This window comes from Anolis carolinensis, chromosome 1, assembly GCF_035594765.1.
Source record: "Anolis carolinensis isolate JA03-04 chromosome 1, rAnoCar3.1.pri, whole genome shotgun sequence".
NCBI classification, from domain to species: Eukaryota; Metazoa; Chordata; class Lepidosauria; order Squamata; family Dactyloidae; genus Anolis; species Anolis carolinensis.
In genome coordinates this window covers 303,704,233-303,723,000 of record NC_085841.1, presented here as the reverse complement: position 1 = coordinate 303,723,000, position 18,768 = coordinate 303,704,233, and the positions used below count along the sequence as shown (strand labels likewise).

At 41.2% G+C, this 18,768-nt stretch overlaps 1 protein-coding gene across 1 annotated transcript; it reads left to right on the top strand.

The window, feature by feature from the left end:
- The first annotated feature begins 980 nt into the window (after positions 1–980).
- On the top strand, positions 981–17,514 carry acp2 (acid phosphatase 2, lysosomal). Its single transcript, XM_003214619.4, has 11 exons — positions 981–1,163; positions 3,724–3,819; positions 5,227–5,313; positions 8,773–8,925; positions 9,342–9,440; positions 9,765–9,854; positions 14,542–14,674; positions 14,763–14,851; positions 15,337–15,443; positions 15,949–16,124; positions 16,215–17,514. Exons 1-11 carry the CDS (start codon positions 996–998, stop codon positions 16,349–16,351), a joined length of 1,335 nt encoding a protein of 444 aa, XP_003214667.2. The 5' UTR covers positions 981–995; the 3' UTR covers positions 16,352–17,514.
- Positions 17,515–18,768: the final 1,254 nt, after the last annotated feature.

Here is an 18,768-nt window from a genome sequence, read left to right as displayed (position 1 = left end):
CTAGCAGTTCGAAAACATGCAAATGTGAGTAGATCAATAGGTACCGCTCCAGCGGGAAGGTAAGGGCACTCCATGCAATCATGCTGGCCACATGACCTTGGAGGTGTTTATGGACAACACCGGCTCTTTGGCTTAGAAATGGAGATGAGCACCAACCCCCTGAGACTTAATGTCAGGGGAAAACCTTTACCTTTATAAACCCCACTTGCCTTGCTTCCAATAGACCTCACCACCTCTGAGGAGGGCTGCCACAGATGTGGGTGAAAACGTCAGGAGAGAATGCTTCTGGAACATGGCCATACAGCAAAAGAAAACTTACAGCAACCCAATGTGTGATTTCGGCGATGAAAGTCTTCGACAACACAGGTAGGGATTGTGGGAGTTGAAGTCCAAAATACCTGGAGGGCCCAAGTTTGCACATGCCTGTAATTGCCAGCCTCCTACTGGGCAATGAATGAATAGCATTCCCCCCAGAGCTGTTTGTGCCACATACAGTAGAGTCTCGCTTATCCAATGTAAACGGGCCAGCAGAACGTTGGATAAGTGAATATGTTGGATAATAAGGAGGGATTAAGGAAAAGCCTATTAAACATCAAATTAGGTTATGATTTTACAAATTAAGCACCAAAACATCATGTTACACAACAAATTTGACAGAAAAAGTAGTTCAATACGCAGTAATGCTATGTAGTAACTACTGTATTTACGAATGTAGCACCAAAATATCATGATGTATTGAAAACATTGACTACAATTATTATTATTATTATTATTACAAAAATGCGTTGGATAAACCAGAACGTTGGATAAGCGAGTGTTGGATAAGTGAGACTCTACTGTACTTCCTTTCTCTCTCGAAAAAGCCCACTTAGTGTCCCAACCCAAAGAACAGCCCTTTGATGCCCTTTGCCCAAACCCCAGGAGGAGATGTGGCAGAAGGCAGGGCAAGCGAGAGCTTCAGAGGCGGCGAGTGCGCATGCTCGGACACATAACGCATGCGCAGTCCTGCCTTTCCAAGGAACACAGATAAGAGGGAGAGCAGGAGAGCCATGGAGGGCGGCGGTAGGAAGGGCCGGAGGAGCGCTGTCCTTCTCCCTTGGCTCCTGGCTCTGGCCCTCGCCCTGCCCTTGGCCCACGCCCGGACCCTCCGCTTTGTGACTTTGGTAAGCAAGGGACAAAAATAAGGGGGGGGGGGGTCCTTCCAGGAGGGGCGAGGGCTTGCTTTGGGGCTGTCACGTGATGCCAGGCTTGCAAACACATACACACAAAAAAGGGAGGTTGGGAGCAGAGCAGGCACAAAAAGCTCGAAAATAATATATAAATATATATTGCAACATTTATTTTTATTTTTGCAACTGCTTCCCTTTTGGATCCACTCTCTCTTTTTCAGTGTGTTTGGGAAAGCCCTTATTATTATTTATCTATTTTTTTCCACCTCTTCCCCTATTGAGCTCCTGTCAAAATAGGAGAAGGTTTGGTTGGTCATGATAATAGTCTCAGTTTGGGATAGGATTGCAATCAATAAGTAAGACTATAGCCCTGGGCATGAGCAAAGTTGGGCCCTCCAGGGGTTTTGGACTACAACTCCCACCATTCCTCCAGGGGTTTTGGACTACAACTTCCACCATTCCTCCAGGGGTTTTGGACTACAACTCCCATCATTCCTCCAGGGGTTTTGGACTACAACTCCCACCATTCCTCCAGGGGTTTTGGACTACAACTCCCACCATTCCTCACAGCCTCAGGCCCCTTCCTTTTCCCCCTCAGCCGCTTAAGCAGCTGAGGGGGAAAAGGAAAGGGCCTGAGGCTGTGAGGAATGGTGGGAGTTGTAGTCCAAAACCCCTGGAGGGCCCAACTTTGCCCATACCTGCTATAGCACAATTCAGAAGGTGAGCCCAAAAGAACAAATTTCAAAAGTGTGGCAGGATCTTAAATTCTCCACGGTTTATTATAGCAGGACTGCTTCTACCTTGCTTGTAATGTTTATGCCAGACAGGAAGTTTGTGTCCGTTTATTGGGTGTGACAACAGGCGGCCAGATCTTAACAGTCTTTCCACACCTTCGGGGCAAGTGGAGGAACATTGCAGTCTCCTCCAGTGATCTCTGGAGGAAGCCGTTTAGGAACTGGGTTGCTTGTGAGTTTTCCCAGGCTATATGGCCATGTCCCAAAAGCATTCCCTCCTGACGTTTTACCCTCAGTGGGTTAACCCCTTGTGCCAGCAGGACTGATGACTTTAAGATTGGGTTGCTGACCTGAAGGTTGCCGGTTCGAATCCTCTGCCAGCTCCAGCTCCCCATTTGGGGACATGAGAGAAGCCTCCCACAAGGATGGTATAAACATCAAAATATCTGGGCGTCCCCTGGGCAATATCCTTGTAGACTACCAATTCTCTCCCACCAGAAGCTACTTCTCTTAAAAAAAAACCTACACCTATGGTAGGCATCCTCGGAGCTCTCGGTGGCACAGTGGGTTAAAAACCCTTGTGCCAGCAGAACTGATTTTTTTTATTTACGACATTTATATCCTACCCTTCTCACCCCGAAAGGGACTCAGAGCGGCTTACAAGTTATAGGTACATACGATATATTATTAACAGAGCACAATATTAGTATCATACATTACTATAGTGTACTATACCACTATATTGCAATATTATTAGTAATATTACATGTTATATATCATCTATAATTAATCTATTACTATATTGTATTATTATTAGTATTATATTGCATTACAATGTTATGATCAATATTATATGTACATACAATATATTATATTATTAGCAGAGCACAATATTAGCTTTGTATATTACTATATTGTACTAGACCACTATATTGCAATATTATCTGATGATTTGAAGGCTGGGTTGCTCACCTGAAGGCTGCTGGTTTTAATCCAATCCTTGGGGAGAGCATGGACAAGCTCCCTCTGGCAGCTTCAGCTCCATGCTGAAGCTGCCAGAGAGAAGCCTCCCACAAGGATGAGAGAAGCCTCCCACAAGGATGGTAGAAACATCAAAACATCTGGGCGTCCCCAGACAACGTTTTTGCAGATAGCCAATTCTTTCACACAAGAAGCGACTTGCAGTTTCTCAAGTCGCTCCTGACACAGAAAAAAAAATCCCCAGAGGTTGTGAGGTCTGTTGGAAACTAGGCAAGTGGGTTTTATATATTTGTGGGAAATCCAGGGTGGGAGAAAGAACTCTTATCTGTTGGAGGCAAGTGTGAATGTTGTAATTGGCCAGCTTGATTAGCATTGATTAGCCTGACAGAAATGCTGGACCACTCTAACAATCACCATGCCAGGCTACACAGAGAAGTCATTGAAATCCACAAGCATGTGGACAATTTCAACAGAAAGGAGAAAATCATGAAAATGGACAAAATATGGCCACCAGTATTTTAAAAACTCTAAAAGTAGGACAGTAAATATTGAACAACACTCAGAAAACAAAGAAATTCCAGACATGAAACAATCGTGGCCAGCTAACACCTCCGAACAAAGGATTCCCCTAGCCAGGAAACAGCCAGACTGCCATAGATGTGGGCAAAACGTCAGGAGAGAATGCTTCTGAAGGAACATGGCCATACAGCCCAGAAAACTCACTAGTGATTCCGGCCATGAAAGCCTTTGACAAGACATTGTTTAGGAACTGAGTAAATGTATCAGGATGACCTAAAAAAGCTATGTGGAATACTTAGGCATATTATTTTGATTTTCAGTTATATCGACATGGAGATCGGTCCCCAGTGAAGGCATATCCCCGAGATCCCTATCAGGAAAGTGCCTGGCCCCAAGGATTTGGACAACTCTCTCAGGTCAGTATCCCATTAAGAGACTGCCTGTGGGAACTTAGCACCCCAAATCAACACTTTTTAAAATAAAGAGTTCAGAAAAATTGCTTTGACAAAAAGTTTCAGACAAGGTGTATGTTTCCAGTTTTCCATGCGGTGCCAGTCTGAGGATTCCTTTTTTTGTGGCTTCAGGGGAGCAACTGTTGGTACAGGTTGTGGATGAGATAGCAATACCTATGCTTTCTGATAGTTTGTTGTACACAAACCTTTCATGCACAGAGTTCTTTAAAATGTTGTAATTTATCCTCATGTTATATGTATAACATGTGTATGAAACATAAATTAAACCTGCGTTTAGATTTGGGTTTCATCTTCAACAGGCATGGGCAAACTATCGGCTGTTAGGAATTGTGGGAGCTGAAGTCCAAAATTCATGGAGGGCTGAAGTTTGCCCATGCCTGATCTAAAAGATATCTCATTATGTACATATAATTATTATTATTTATAATTTATTGCATTTCTGTATTGCTTTTCTCACCCCTAGATGGACTCAAAGCGGTTTATAACATAATGAATGGCAAAATTCAATGTCCCACATGTATAAAATACATCACTTATCAAAATAGCATATAATTGTATAAGTAAACACAGGTATCCCAAAATCTGGGGGGTGGGGGGTGAGGGGGGGAGAACCCAACATTTCTGGTTCCAAGGTTTTCATCTAAAGGACACTCAACTTGTACTGCATTTCTTTTCCCACTGCGCTCCCAGGAAGCCAAAGGGCCCATCTACACAGGCCACAAATGACTATACTGATACACCAGGCACTGAGCAGTGATCAGCACAATTTTATGTTTGATGAGCACCATGAACCCAGAACAAGGGGAAAATATAGGTGTCATCCCTGTACACAGGCTGCTTAAAACTTGGGAAAATGGGATGGTGATGTAAACAGTTGCAGCCACTTCCCAAATATGAAGCGGTACAAGGGTTTACACTGACTCGAAAAATAGAAAAACTCCAGAGCATCCTGTGACTTTTCTTAATGTGGGAGAAGATGACATTATGACAATGGTCCCCATGCATTGTTTCGCCACCATAGAGTCAATTCACCCCCAAACTGACTTCTTTGGCCCATGAAGATGAACCTAAAGTGTTTTCAGATCAGAGTAAATGGCTATGTTGTTTAAATCCCATTTCTATATTACATTTTAAAAGCTATTTTTTCAAAAAATATGTATATTATTTTAAAAGCAATATATAGTAATCAAGGTCAACCCACTATCAATTTCAAAGACATTTTTTTGTTAAATGCTTCCTGAGTCATTTACACTCAAGCTGTAATTGTTACTGACTGTAAATCCTGTGTTCTTTTGCAAGATAGCAATAAAACCCGTTTGGCTGTTATTTTGTTACTGTTGACATATGTAGGAAGGGATGCGGCAACAATGGGACTTGGGCCAAGCACTTCGAAGACGTTATAATGACTTTCTGAATGCCTCATACAATAGACAAGAGGTTAGTGTATCTTAAATTACTAGTGTTGTAGAAGCACAGCATGCTCTTTTTCTCTCCCACCCCTTTTACAAATCTGCATGTTCTCATTATTTTCCTAACTATATTGTGCCAAGGAAGATTACAGAGGGTGATGCATCATTTGATTAAAAACTATTTGCCAAGTTGTAATTCAGACAATAGGAGAACATAAAACACTTGCTGACTGGGGCAAGAAAACGACATAAATAAGATTCAAAAGAAGAAAACATCTGAATTTGAGTAACATGTGGTAACATGAAACCGCTACAAGCAAACAAATGGGAGGGTAAACAGAATTGTTTTACGAAGTATAAATCAGGTTATTTTCTACAGTTGTAAAGAGAAGAGGAAATGTACCTTGTCCAAACAAGTCTCTTTAATCTTCCAAAGAGCAAAAAATCAAGAGCTCAGGTCAGTTGGCCTGTAGTTTTCCATTGCCAGAGCAATAAAAACAGATAATAAAAGCCATGTCCAATGAAGTGATTTAAGCAAGAGATAACAGAGTGCTAGGCTCTTCTCAAACACTGTGTCAATCTTCAGTTGGAAACCAGATTTATGATGACAGGGTCGCCTTACCACAAGATTATAGAAAGAGCCAGTCTAACTGGATTGTTAGCTTTCTTCTTCCTGCTTTTCGTTAACTCTTTAATTCACTTCTTGTGTATTGGTTTGAGCAATAGACTACACTCTGCAGACCAGGGTTCGATTTCCTGCTCAGCCATAAAAACCCAGTGGGTGACCTTGGACAAGTTCACATTCTCAGCCCCAGAAAACCCTGTGATAAGTTCGCTTTAGGGTTGCCATAAGTCAGATACAACTTGAAGGTACACAACAACAACTAGTCAATAGATGATTTTAGATTTTAATACACTTAAATAAAAAGACAAAGGAAAAATGAACACTAGTGCCATTTTAATCCCATTGGGAACATGAATGTTCAGTACAGGCATGGGCAAACTTCAGCTCTCCAGGTGTTTTGGACTTCAACTCCCACAATTCCTAAATCCTCCTGGGAATTGGAGTCCAAAACATCTAGAGGGCCAAAGTTTGCCCATGCCTGTTTTATACCAATAGCATCTCTGTTAGACATAAAATACATTCCTTTTGTTTAACAGTTTATTAACTGTTTCAAAAAATGTAAGCAACTATTACAAGTTAAATTACAAGGAAATCTCTTTGGACGCATGTTTATTATTCTGAGTCCATAGATGTGTACTATTTGGGGGACTTCTACCAGTTGACCAATAGTCAACAATTCTCCCCTTCCTACATTTTATCTTGAAAGTTCTGTGCTGCTTGAGAGAGTTATATGTCATTACCTACTGATTTGCTTACTAGAGACATTAAAGCATTGTATTCCTCTTCAAGGCTTATGCCAATCCTTGGGGCTCCTAACTGTACTAATTTCCTTCTAGTTTGCATTGTACACAGATAATTATGGGACTGCAATGAGCTGTCTTTGTCTATAATGCCTTTGTTTGGAAAGGTGTTTCCACCTCCGTATTTGTTGCAACAGCACTTCTCAGTATGAAAGCTATCATTTGCCTATGCCCTTGAGGATAACAAGAGAGGCCTAGCCTAAGTCGTGGCTATTCCCTCTTTCAGGTATTCGGCTTCAACATATATAGTCACAAAATACATGCATCAACCTTACCCTAATATTCTTGGAAATTCATCTGAATACTATTCAGACTTTTTGACATGAGAAGAGTAAGGGATATAACATACAGCAGTACTGAAGAAGGGGCTGATTTGCATTTGTTTTCCCATGCCATTTGTGCTTTTATGTTCCCACTCAGCTACTATTACTTTATGATTTACCATTATATATAGTTCAAATTCCATAGCTAATTACAGCCATATCATGTTGTCTACCTTGCTCATTCAAGCAATACTCCAGCCTTAAGCAACGTTATGTCCCAGGGCAGGATTATGTTAAATTTTCAACCAGAAATAGATAATAGTTCATATTATGGAAAAGTTAAAATACAATTAAACTATCGGTAGGATTCAAAGCAATTTATTTATTTATTTACTACATTTATATCCCGCCCTTCTCACCCCAAAGGGGACTCCGAACAGCTTACAAATAATATTTACATACAGTGTATTATATCACTAGCACAGCACAACACTAGCACTATATACCAGCATATTGCCTCACACCACTATACTGTAATATTACCAGTAATATTACATATAATAAATATTATATAATTAATATTATTATATTGTATTATTATTATTATATTGTATTACATTATAATATTATTATCAATATTACATGTATATACAATATATTAATTATTTATTATTGTAAATTATATTGTATATTATATACAATATTATATATATATATACACACACACACATACATATATGTATGTATGTGTGTGTGTGTATATATATATCAATATATATACAGTAGAGTCTCACTTATCCAACATAAACGGGCCGGCACTAAGGAAAAGCCTATTAAACATCAAATTAGGTTATGATTTTACAAATTAAGCACCAAAACATCATGTTATACAACAAATTTGACAGAAAAAGTAGTTCAATACGCAGTAATGCTATGTAGTAATTACTGTATTTACGAATTTAGCACCAAAATATCACGATGTATTGAAAACATTGACTACAAAAATGCGTTTGATAATCCAGAACATTGGATAAGCGAGTGCTGGATAAGTGAGACTCTTCTGTATATAACTATATTATTAGCATTGCATGTTATTGTGGGGAGGGGCCTCCAGCTGATGGCACAGAAGACAAGATGGAGATATCTTCCCAGCTTCCCCTCTTCGCTCTGGCCCCATTATCGTTTAAAAGCATCATCACTGAAATAAAATTAAAAAACACAAATGTAGATAATACAGCACATTATTAAACACCCTTTCCTTATGAATAATCCCATCTCAAAGGTCTGTCAAAACAAAAAAAAAGAGAATCTGCCAATAAAAGGATATCAAGGGAGGTGTCTATCAAACCTCTTGGGCACAGGATCCTGAGAGAACGAGCAGTCACAAGGTACTCCCGTGTTGCCATCAGATGTACCTGTGAAGGTAGTGGAAGGCAGATAAGTGCCTCCCTAGAGATTCTCAAAATACAGTCAGGCTCGTGTCAGAGAATATGGAGAGATAACAGACCCATACCATATTGGGCTTTATTGTTTATATCCAGCATTTTAAAATATGGTTGGAAACACAGCAATAGCCAGTGGGGGGCTGTTGTAGCAAAAGAATTGTATATAATGGAATTCCCATTCTACTTCTCAACTTTCTACAATGATGGCTGAAATCAAGTTATTGTGGGCTTCTTTAGTGCTCATCTTGTCTAAGTAATAAGCCGGATCCTCTTATTCTGCCTGCTAAACAAAGCTGAAAATATTAATGACTTTAATGAAACAAACTCCTTACATTTGGTTTTCCGCTCTGGCAGATCTTCATACGCAGCACAGATTTTGATCGGACCCTGATGAGTGCTGAGGCCAATTTGGCAGGACTGTACCCTCCAGAAGGCCAGCAGGTCTTCCGTCCCAATGTTTCTTGGCAGCCCATCCCTGTCCACACAGTTCCTGATTCTTTGGAACGGGTAAGTTACTTTTAGACCAGATAATGGCCTGCTTGACACAAGAAACATTTATCTTGCCTTCTTTACATCCATACTGAACAGTACTATACTTCTTCTTCAGCCTGATTTGGGGGTTGAAGAGGCCCTCCAGATACTGTTGTTTGTGACTACTATTAATCAGCATAGGGAAGAAGGTGATGAAGGATGGGAATTACAGTCTGAATTCCAACTGAAGGATTGCACTTTAAACATTTCCTCCCTAAAGAGTTCCTTATTTTGGATCAAGATGCATTTCAGGGAGACCATTACATCTGTCTAAAGAACCTACCTTCAGATAAAAACACTTTAGAGAAAGTAGTCTCTAATATGCAGATGCTCCAGTTAATACTGATTGTATGGAATGATTTGTATTCAAACTCCATTTTGCCTCTGTCCAGCTCCTGAAGTTTCCTTTATCTCATTGTCCTCGCTATGAACAATTGCAAAATGAGACCCGGCAGACAGCAGAATATGTGAATGAGACCATTGAAAACATGGTATGATTAAGCTTTCAGATTTGTACTGTATGACCCCCTATCCATGGATTGATATCCATTGTTTCACTTATTCATGCTCCAAAAAAGAATTCCCCTATCCCAGAAGTGCTTGAGGGCCTTTCCAGGTCCTCCAGCACTAGCCTAAGGTATAGACTAGTCCATCCCAGGTATACTGAAAATAATAGGGTTCACTATTATCCATAATTTCTGGTATCCAAGGGGGTGGGGGTGTTTCAGATGGTATCCCCATGAATATGGAGGTTGTACTATATGATCTTCAGGGATCAATGAAAAATGGAATGATTCTATTCCTTTCTTCTGCAGGAATTCTTGGAAATGGTAGCAAACATGACAGGAATCCAGGATGTTACTCTAGAAACTGTCTGGAGTATATATGACACACTTTTCTGTGAGGTGAGTGGCCTGACACCTTGGCCCATCCATCATTTGCTCTCCAAACGGTTTAAAACCCTTACCTTCAGAAAAATACAGGCAATTCAATGTATGAAACTGCCCATGCTTTTTTCTAAAGGACTTCTTGCAATAAGTACTACAAGAGTAATAGGAAGCATTTTCTAGGCTTGTCTTGAGCTGAAGTAATTTCTACAGTGTCTAGTTATTTTAAACAATGTATTTAATATCTCCTAAGGAAGATTTTGAATGTGTGGCCTATGTCCTCAGTTCCCACAGGTGGAACTCTACTCATAGTAAAAACAGAGATGGGGAATGACTTTTCCTAACCCCCCTTTTCTGTGTAGAGCCTGAGTCTCCTGTAAAGGATTAGGAAACTTTACAGAACAGTACGTATGTAGTGAGCAAAACTTACCTCCTAGTAATTAGAACCTCCAGTGAACTGAAAGTTTTTCTGGAAATGAGGGAAGACTGTTCAAATAAGTGATCCTTAAGATCTATACCTATAAACGTATAAGCATCCTGTTTAAAGTATGTAATTCTCTCATATAGCAAAAACCAAAGCATAATATAAAGCAGTTGGGATATGGTGGGAATAGACTTGGCTTTCCATGATAGCCAGGTTCCTACTTTTCCTGAATAGTTTCCCTTAGTCCCCCCCTAAGTTTCTCTCATGAGTGAATGGTTTTCTTTTCTATGGGATGAACGAATATATATGCAACCGCAAAAACTGCCCTCCCCATCCTCCTCCTCATCTGCCTAGAACAGTGGTTCTCAACCTGTTGGTCCCCAGGTGTTTTGGCCTATAACTCCCAGAAATTCCAGCCACTTTATCAGCTGTTAGGATTTCTGGGAGTTGAAAGACAAAACATCTGGGGATTCACAGGTTGAGAACCACTGGACTAGAGATGCATTGCAGTCTTCTTCCCTAGACTTTGTAAAATAGGAATCTTCCCTCTAGCTAAATGTCACCACCATGGTGGGTCTTTTCTATCACTTTTAAAAGGTAAGAGGCAGAACTGCTCTATGTATATTCCTTGTACGTCTGGTTCTGTATCTATCACTCCTTTTAAAGCATTCAGTTTTATTTTTTTATTACAGTATTCACCCAATAGGGGACTCAGGGCAACTTACAGCATAAAACACATATATAACAATCATAGTAACATTCACATTCAGTTTAAAAATTAATTTACATTTAAAACATTTATAAAACACATATAAATATACATTTAGCCACATTTCAAGTACAAACCGGGTCAGTCAATTATATCCTGAGCATATGTTCCAGATGGTGCTGCCATTATTGTTTGAAGGCATGGTCCCACAGCCAAGTCTTAACTCTTTTTCGGAAGGAAAGGAGAGAGGGAGCCTGCCTGATTTCACTTGGGAGGGTGTTCCATAGGCAGGGGGCCATTACGGAAAAGGCCCTGTCTCTCGTCCCCGCCAGCCGCACCGGTGGTACGCTCCCTGTACGTCACTCCGGTTATCAACCTGGCTGCCTCCCATTGGACTAGCTGAAGCTTCTGAACAGTCTTCAAAGGCAGTCCCATATAGAGTGCATTGCAGTAGTCTAATTGGGATGTAACAAGAGCGTGGGCCACCGTAGCCAGGTCCGGTTTCCCAAGGTACGGGCACAGCTGGCGCACAAGTTTTAACTGTGCGAAGGCTCCCCTAGCCACTGCCGAGACCTGGAGCTCCAGGCTCAACAATGAGTTTATGACCACTCCCAGACTGCGAACCTGTGCCTTCACTGGGAGTGTGACCCCATCCAGCACAGGCTGTAACCCTATACCTTGTTCGGCCTTCCGACTGACCAGGAGGACCTTTGTCTTGTCTGGATTCAATTTCAATTTGTTGGCCCTCATCCAGTCCGACACAGTGGCCAAGCACCGGTTCAGTACCTGAACAGCCTCCTTAGTGACAGGTGGAAAGGAGTGACAGAGTTGGACATCATCTGTGTAGAGATGACACCACACTCATAAACTCCTGATGATCTTTCCCGGCGGCTTCATGTAAATGTTAAAACAACATGGGGGACAGTACAGAACCCTGTGGGACCCCACAAGACAATGGTTGTGAGGCCGAGCAGGTGTCCCCCAATGACGCCATCTGGGACTGACCCTCCAGGAATGAGTGGAGCCACTGCAGAACAGTACCTCCAAGCCCCATACCCACGAGGCCTCTCAGAAAAATACCATGGTCAAGGGTATCGAAGGCCACTGTGAGGTCCAGCAGAACCAGCAGGGACAAACTCCCCCTATCCAGCTCCCGGCGAAGATCATCAACTAAGGCGGCCAAGGCTGTCTTGGTACCATGCCCCGGCCTAAAACCAGACTGTGCCAGATCTAGAAAAATCAGTGTCATCCAAGAATCTCTGGAGTTGCGAGGCAACCACATGTTCCATGACCTTGCCCAAATAGGGGAGATTGGAAATAGGCCGCAAGTTACCAAATTGAGTGGGGTCCAGTGATGGCTTTTTCAACAGCGGTTTAATCACAGCCGTCTTTAGGCTCGCTGGAAATTTGCCATCCCAGAGGGAGACATTCACCACCACCTTCACCCACTTGGCCACACCCCCTCTGGCTTCTCTCACCAGCCAGGATGGGCAGAAGTCTAGGATGCATGTGGTTGGTCTTGCCTCTCCAAGGATCTTGTCCACATCCTCGAGCTCAACCAATTGAAATGAATCCATCAAAACTGGACAAGCAGGTGCTCGTTCTATATCCTCAGAGTCTGCCGTTAATATGGCGTCAAAGTCAGAGCAGATCAGAGCGACTTTATCCGTTTTGTACATTTTCTATGGCTGCAAAAGCATCCATTACTCATGGAAATTAGGAAAAATAATGATGCTTAACAGCATTTATTCCTGCAGTCATTTCAAGAATTTGAAACTATGCTTCTCCTTTTAAGGTATTTTTCATGGATGCCAACAATCCTTTGTATGCTGTATTTCATCTTGTAATAGTTGCCTCACATATAAGTCGCATCCCCATTTTGGGGGGTGGCAGAATTGGTATTCTGCTGTTCCTCGCATAATAGTCACATCCAGGTGAATGAATTATACAACTCGGGGACAGGCACAAGGGTGGGGGAGGCCTCACTCCCCCGCCTGCCCCCTTTGCAGTGATGGGGTTTCCCTCAGTTAAGGGAAGCCCCGTAGCTGCATTTTTTCACCACATATTAGTTGCTACCACGTAATACTTACACTCCCTTTTTCCAATCAAAAAAAGAGGGAAGTGTGACTATTACATGGTATATCTTTCTTTGTCCACAGATTATAATTTCATAAACTATGAATTTAAAAATGTTGCGCAGTAACATTCAGAGGGTGCCTAAAGACAAGCCTTGCAGGGCAATCAAGTATAATGTAGCCCTGTCCAACAGATATTCCACAGTATAACCCCCATCATCTCTCATAATTGACCGTGTTGTTTGGAGCTGATGAGAATTGTAGCCTTAAACATTTGTGAGCTGCCATAAGCCACAGTAATTCTTAAACTTGTTTATTCTTGAACTTCCCTCTTGATTTTCCATCAGCTGACCTAAGGAACAACTCTTGCTAAATAAACTACTTTTCTGTTGAATCATCAAAGCTATGCGATAGCTCAAACCAGCCAACAGTTTCAAGCTTTTGCTTTCTTGCCACCTGTGTATTACTAATTGGCAAGAAAATGTGCATGATTTTCCAGATTGTTGTATCAAAATTGAGTCATGATTTCAGAGCAGTGCTTTTTCATACGATGTAACTGTAGTTCCAAAGTACACTGAAAACTGAATGTGACTGAAAATAAGCAGAATAGCCTGAATACCTCTGCCACTGTATCTTCTGTGCATAAGTTCACAGATTAAGAAAAGAGACATTTCACTCATCAGAAAAGCTATGAACACCGAAACACTTATCTGTACATTTGTTAAAACTGAGTGGTATGAAGGTTTTCAATGTCACATTAAAAAGCACATGAGCCCTGAAGTTGCCATTTTCAATAAAATTGTGATCCCTGCCAAAATTCTTAAAGACTGCTACAGGTCTTTAGATATTGGGTAGATGTGTCTAGTAAGATGGAAAAGGGTGAAGTATGGTGCATTTGCAATACAAGTTGCTGTTGTTCTTCTTTGTCTTCAAGTCATCTTCGATCCAATGAAAGAGAGACCACCAAGAGATGATGATTATGATGATGGGTCTTCAATTGTGTTTTAAATTCCGGCACCTTGTTTAGCTGTCAGATCTCTTCCAGCAGGTCATTCCACAGTTGTGGGGCAGCTTTCCAGCTTTCACATCCATCTACAGAAATCAAAAATATTGTGACATGGATGAAATTGATTTTGGCATCAAGTGATCTATCTTTATTCTTGTGGAACTTCATCTGGTTTCTTCATAGCTGCTGTTGCAAGTCTTGTTCATATTCTGGTTTCTTGGCTACAGCATCAATTTTGATTGATTGCTGACATTCTTTAACAATTTTGATGTGTTCAGCACAGCACAGTTGTACAAATGGAGTTAGGCTCCTGGGCAAGAAGTGGAAGCTCACATGGTAAAGATTTACTCTGTACTATGTAAAAAGGTTGTAACAGATTCTAGACTAAATTGTTCCGTCACAGTGCTGTATGTGTTTAACCATACATGTCTCTATTCACATTATTCATTGCACAAGCTGCCAATGACTTTCCCCTTGTTTCATTTTTGCAGAGAGCACACAAAATGCCTTTGCCAGCTTGGGTTACTACTAAGGTGATGACAAAGTTGCAGCAACTGAAGGATTTCAGCTTTGAATTTCTTTTTGGGATTCACAGGCGGGTGGAGAAAAGTCGTCTGCAAGGTGGTAAGTGAAGGGTTGGGGAAGTAGCTTCAAATATAATTGGGGGAATATCTACAAAACTGAGATCTAAAAGCCTGTTCTCTTTCTGCAGGGGTCCTTCTGTCTCAAATCAGAAAAAACCTGACTCTAGCTATAAATGCCTCTGCACCTTCCCACTTGAAAATGCTTATGTATTCAGCAGTAAGTTTGTATGCGGGATCTGTATTTAACTTCTTCTTTCTGATCTTACCCTCCCCTTCCCTATCTTGTTTGCACATTCTCTGTCTGATTAGGCAATGCCTGTGCAGTTTCTTTCTCCTATGCTATGAAACTAAGAATATGCAAATCAGCATCTCCACACCTCCATGCAATAAAATATTAACTTCCTTTTGCAGCCTGTGGATAAAGCACATAGTTTCTACATCTGCAGATATTACATGCAGGAAACAGGACTCTCCTCAGCAAGAGTTATCAAGTCATATTCCCTTCTGTGCTCTTCCTAGTTTATTTCTCTTTTCATAGCTGGAATGAGATGTTATCTGTTCTGCCATGGCTCTGGAAGTTGCTTCCCCCCTTTCTACCAGTTTAGGAGCCTCAGTCAGTTTTTGTCCTTTTGAAAGTAGTTTTTTTTTTATCTCTTCCAATATGTGCAGAGGAATGATCTGCTTTTTTCTTCTTTGTTTCAGCATGACACCACTCTTGTGGCACTACAGATGGCATTGGATGTTTATAATGGAAAACAAGCACCTTATGCTTCATGTCATATATTTGAATTATTCCAGGAAGATGACGGGTGAGAACTTTATTTAGATGATCTAAATACTAGCATAAACACAGGCAACTGATTCTCAGCCTTCTGTACCTTCACTCTAACCCACATTGCCACAGGAGACATTCCAGTACTTGTTGAAATCTTGAATTGAAACAGCAATTAGATATTCTCTCCCCTATGATGCAGGAGTTAAAACAGGCATGACTAAAGCATTGCTTCTCAGCATTTCTGATTACTTCTGGTCTCAATACAAGATACTCCTGGTTGTAATGACATATCAGCATTAGATATAATTAACATGAAAGGATCCTTCTGATAAATATGAGGTTAAGCTCTCCCCTTAAATCATCAAGTAGCTTCCAGTTTAAGAGCAGTCTCTTTTTCTTTTGCTCCCACAGAAGGGCATATAACTAAATAATTTGTTAGTTACAAACTGAATTCCAAACAGTTGAATAGGGTTGTGAAATAATAGAAAACCGATTACAAACAATTAATCATTATTTTTGTGCTCCTCCTTTGTTCCTAGAAACGTTTCTGTTGAGATGTTTTTTCGGAATGAGAGTGGAAAAGAGCCTTACCCCCTGCAGCTGCCTGGGTGTGAACAGCGCTGCTCCCTGCAAAAATTCCTGCAACTCACAGAGCCTGTTATTCCACAGAACTGGAAACAGGAATGCCAGATAGCAAACTCCATAAAAGACATAGGTGAGCAGGTCCTGCTGTGCTGGATACACCAAAGTACCTATGAGAAGTTGAATGTATTAACTAATGTTCTTATTTGCTTGCTCTTTGCAGAATTTATCGTGGGTTTAGCTGTCTGTGGCTGCATCCTCTTCCTGCTTATTGTCCTGCTCCTGACAGTAATCTTCCGTGCAAAGTCACAGCCTCCTGGCTACCGGCACATTTCTGATGAAGGAGAGGAACAGCCTTGACAATTGCTCCAGCCCCTTCTGATGGGGCAGCAAGAGGGAACAGCATTTGCCCCAGGAACAAGAGGGGTATCTTTCAGTGACTAAGTGTCTTTTTTGGTTTGCCTTGATTGCTTTTAAGCCCAAAGGCTCAAGACTAACTGGTGCATCTTGGAGTGAAATTTCAGTAGAATTTGGGATTGCTATTTGTCAGTCTGTGACAAGGTCTATCAAGGACACAATCTTACTTCCTTTGAACCCAATGTGCTGTTTATAGTCTCCATTGCTGGTCCAGAAAAGGTGAACTTTCCAACTAAAGCATGCTGCTTCTTACAGTACAGCAGTTATAATATTTGAGAAAGGGACCTAATGCTAAATCAGCAATAACTGGCTTCTCTGGCTAAGCCAGTAACAGGGGAATCAAACCACTACCTCCCTTTGTAGAACCCTGTCTGACTGCAATCCTAAACATTTTTAGAGTAAATCCCAATGGACCCAAGGGATTCCCTTTTAAGTAAACATGCACTGTTTAGTGCTGTTAAGTAATTTTATCTAACCCATTACATTGTTTTAAAGGGAAAAGTTGGGACTGGACCAAATCAGACATTCCTGTGATGGGTGCTGCTTGAGCTGAGACTTCAATTCAAGTGCAATACAGTAGAAAGACAGCTCCTATCACCCACTACATAATCAGACTTCTTAATCATCATTGCATTAATTGATGGCTGACACTTGCCATAGGCACTACAAGATCTTATTGAGGGTGAGGGTTCTGCATCTTCACCAGATATCCTCCCTGCGTTACTTTCTTCCCAAGACCCTGTACATGGACTTATCAATAGACTTCAACTGGCAGTACAGATCAGCGAAAAATGTTGGCCAACTTGGCTTGGAAGCTATCTTCAGCCATATTTTTCTTTACTGATCACCTAAACTGCATGACATGACTCCTGCAGGTCAGGAGGCAAGCTTGGAGTCAAAGGAAGCCCAGAAGAGTATCTGCTACAAATGGGTTAGCTACCAGTACATTGATATCCTGCAACCAAGATAATATATCAAGAGAGAAAGCAATCTGGTTTGGTACATGTGGGAGAAAATAGATCTACAATGTAATTGAATTGCTGATTGATCTTTCTATACTGGTAACTTTCCTAGCAGTTTTGCATTAAAATCAAGATGGAACCAGATTCCTGCGCCTTCTTCTTCTGCTGAGTCTTCAAAGCTCGGCCACAAGAAAAATTTCATTCTACTGCACTAGACATATTTTTTTGTATCAAAGTTAATGAGAGTGTTAGTTAGAAAATATTTTCTCTAGTGAAGAGTTCAGCTAAGTAGGTCTTGTTTTGCGTGTACCACACTGTAGGCTTTCTATGTTGTATGTCAGTGAATTATTTATAGAAAGACCTTTAAAACATGAAACACTCTGTTCTACAGACTTAGAAAATTAACACGCTATCTGAACATCTTGAAATGTATTCTTTAAAAAAATCATGCTTAAATATTTAATGGAGATAGAACTTGGGGTGGAAGAGAGAAGTATGTTGAGAAAAACATCAGTTGAGGTATCAAGCTCACATACAGGTGAGTCTCAATTTGTGTTGCCCCAATTTCCAATATTTAAAATTTGCAATGTTTCTCCGGAAATAAATAAGGGTCTCGCCCAGAATACATAGCTCTCCCAGCATTCCTGTATAGTTGGTTTGGGTGAGGTGAGATGGCAAGGCAGGAGGGAATAATGAGTTTGAAGCAAGAAAGAGGCTACTCAGAGTTCCAATGTGATATTTGGTATGGTAAGAAAAGGTGACTGGGTTGGTGTTCTTTTACCTACCCAGACTGGGATAGTGGGGAGGCAGGAGAGACCAACTGCAGTCTTGGCATTGCTGGAAGGAAGGGGTTTTCTTTGCAAGCTTAGAAGGGAGCAAGGAAGAAAGGAAAACAATGGAGGAGTTCCCTCTGCCTGGCAAAGTGGAAATTTCACAACTGGAGCCTGCTTTCTTCACATGGCAAGCTTCCTGGAGAGGGCCCCCACCAGAAGATGTGTTGCCCCTTCTTCTGTTGTACCCTTTGCAACTGCTGCAGAAGACACAGCAGGAGATGTGTTGCCTCTCCTCTGCGGTACTTTCTGTTTGGAAGCATTTTGGAGAAGGCAAAGCAGGAGACAGTTCTTGCCAGTTATTCTTTGCCTATGCACTCTGAAGAAGAACTGCCATCTAATGGCAAGCCATATCACCTCAGCCAAGATTAGGAACATTAGTTGCTGCCTCCTCTGGTCCCTCTGAAGAATATCTGCACACTTCTCTAGCCTCGAAAACGTAAGCTATCACTGTTTCATGCTTCAAACTGGTGATGGCCTAAGTAAAATCATTAACACTGCAGCTACTTCAGTTTTCAGAATAAATTCCCTGGCCTGTAGTGATTCCTTGTGGAAGCAGCTCCCCACA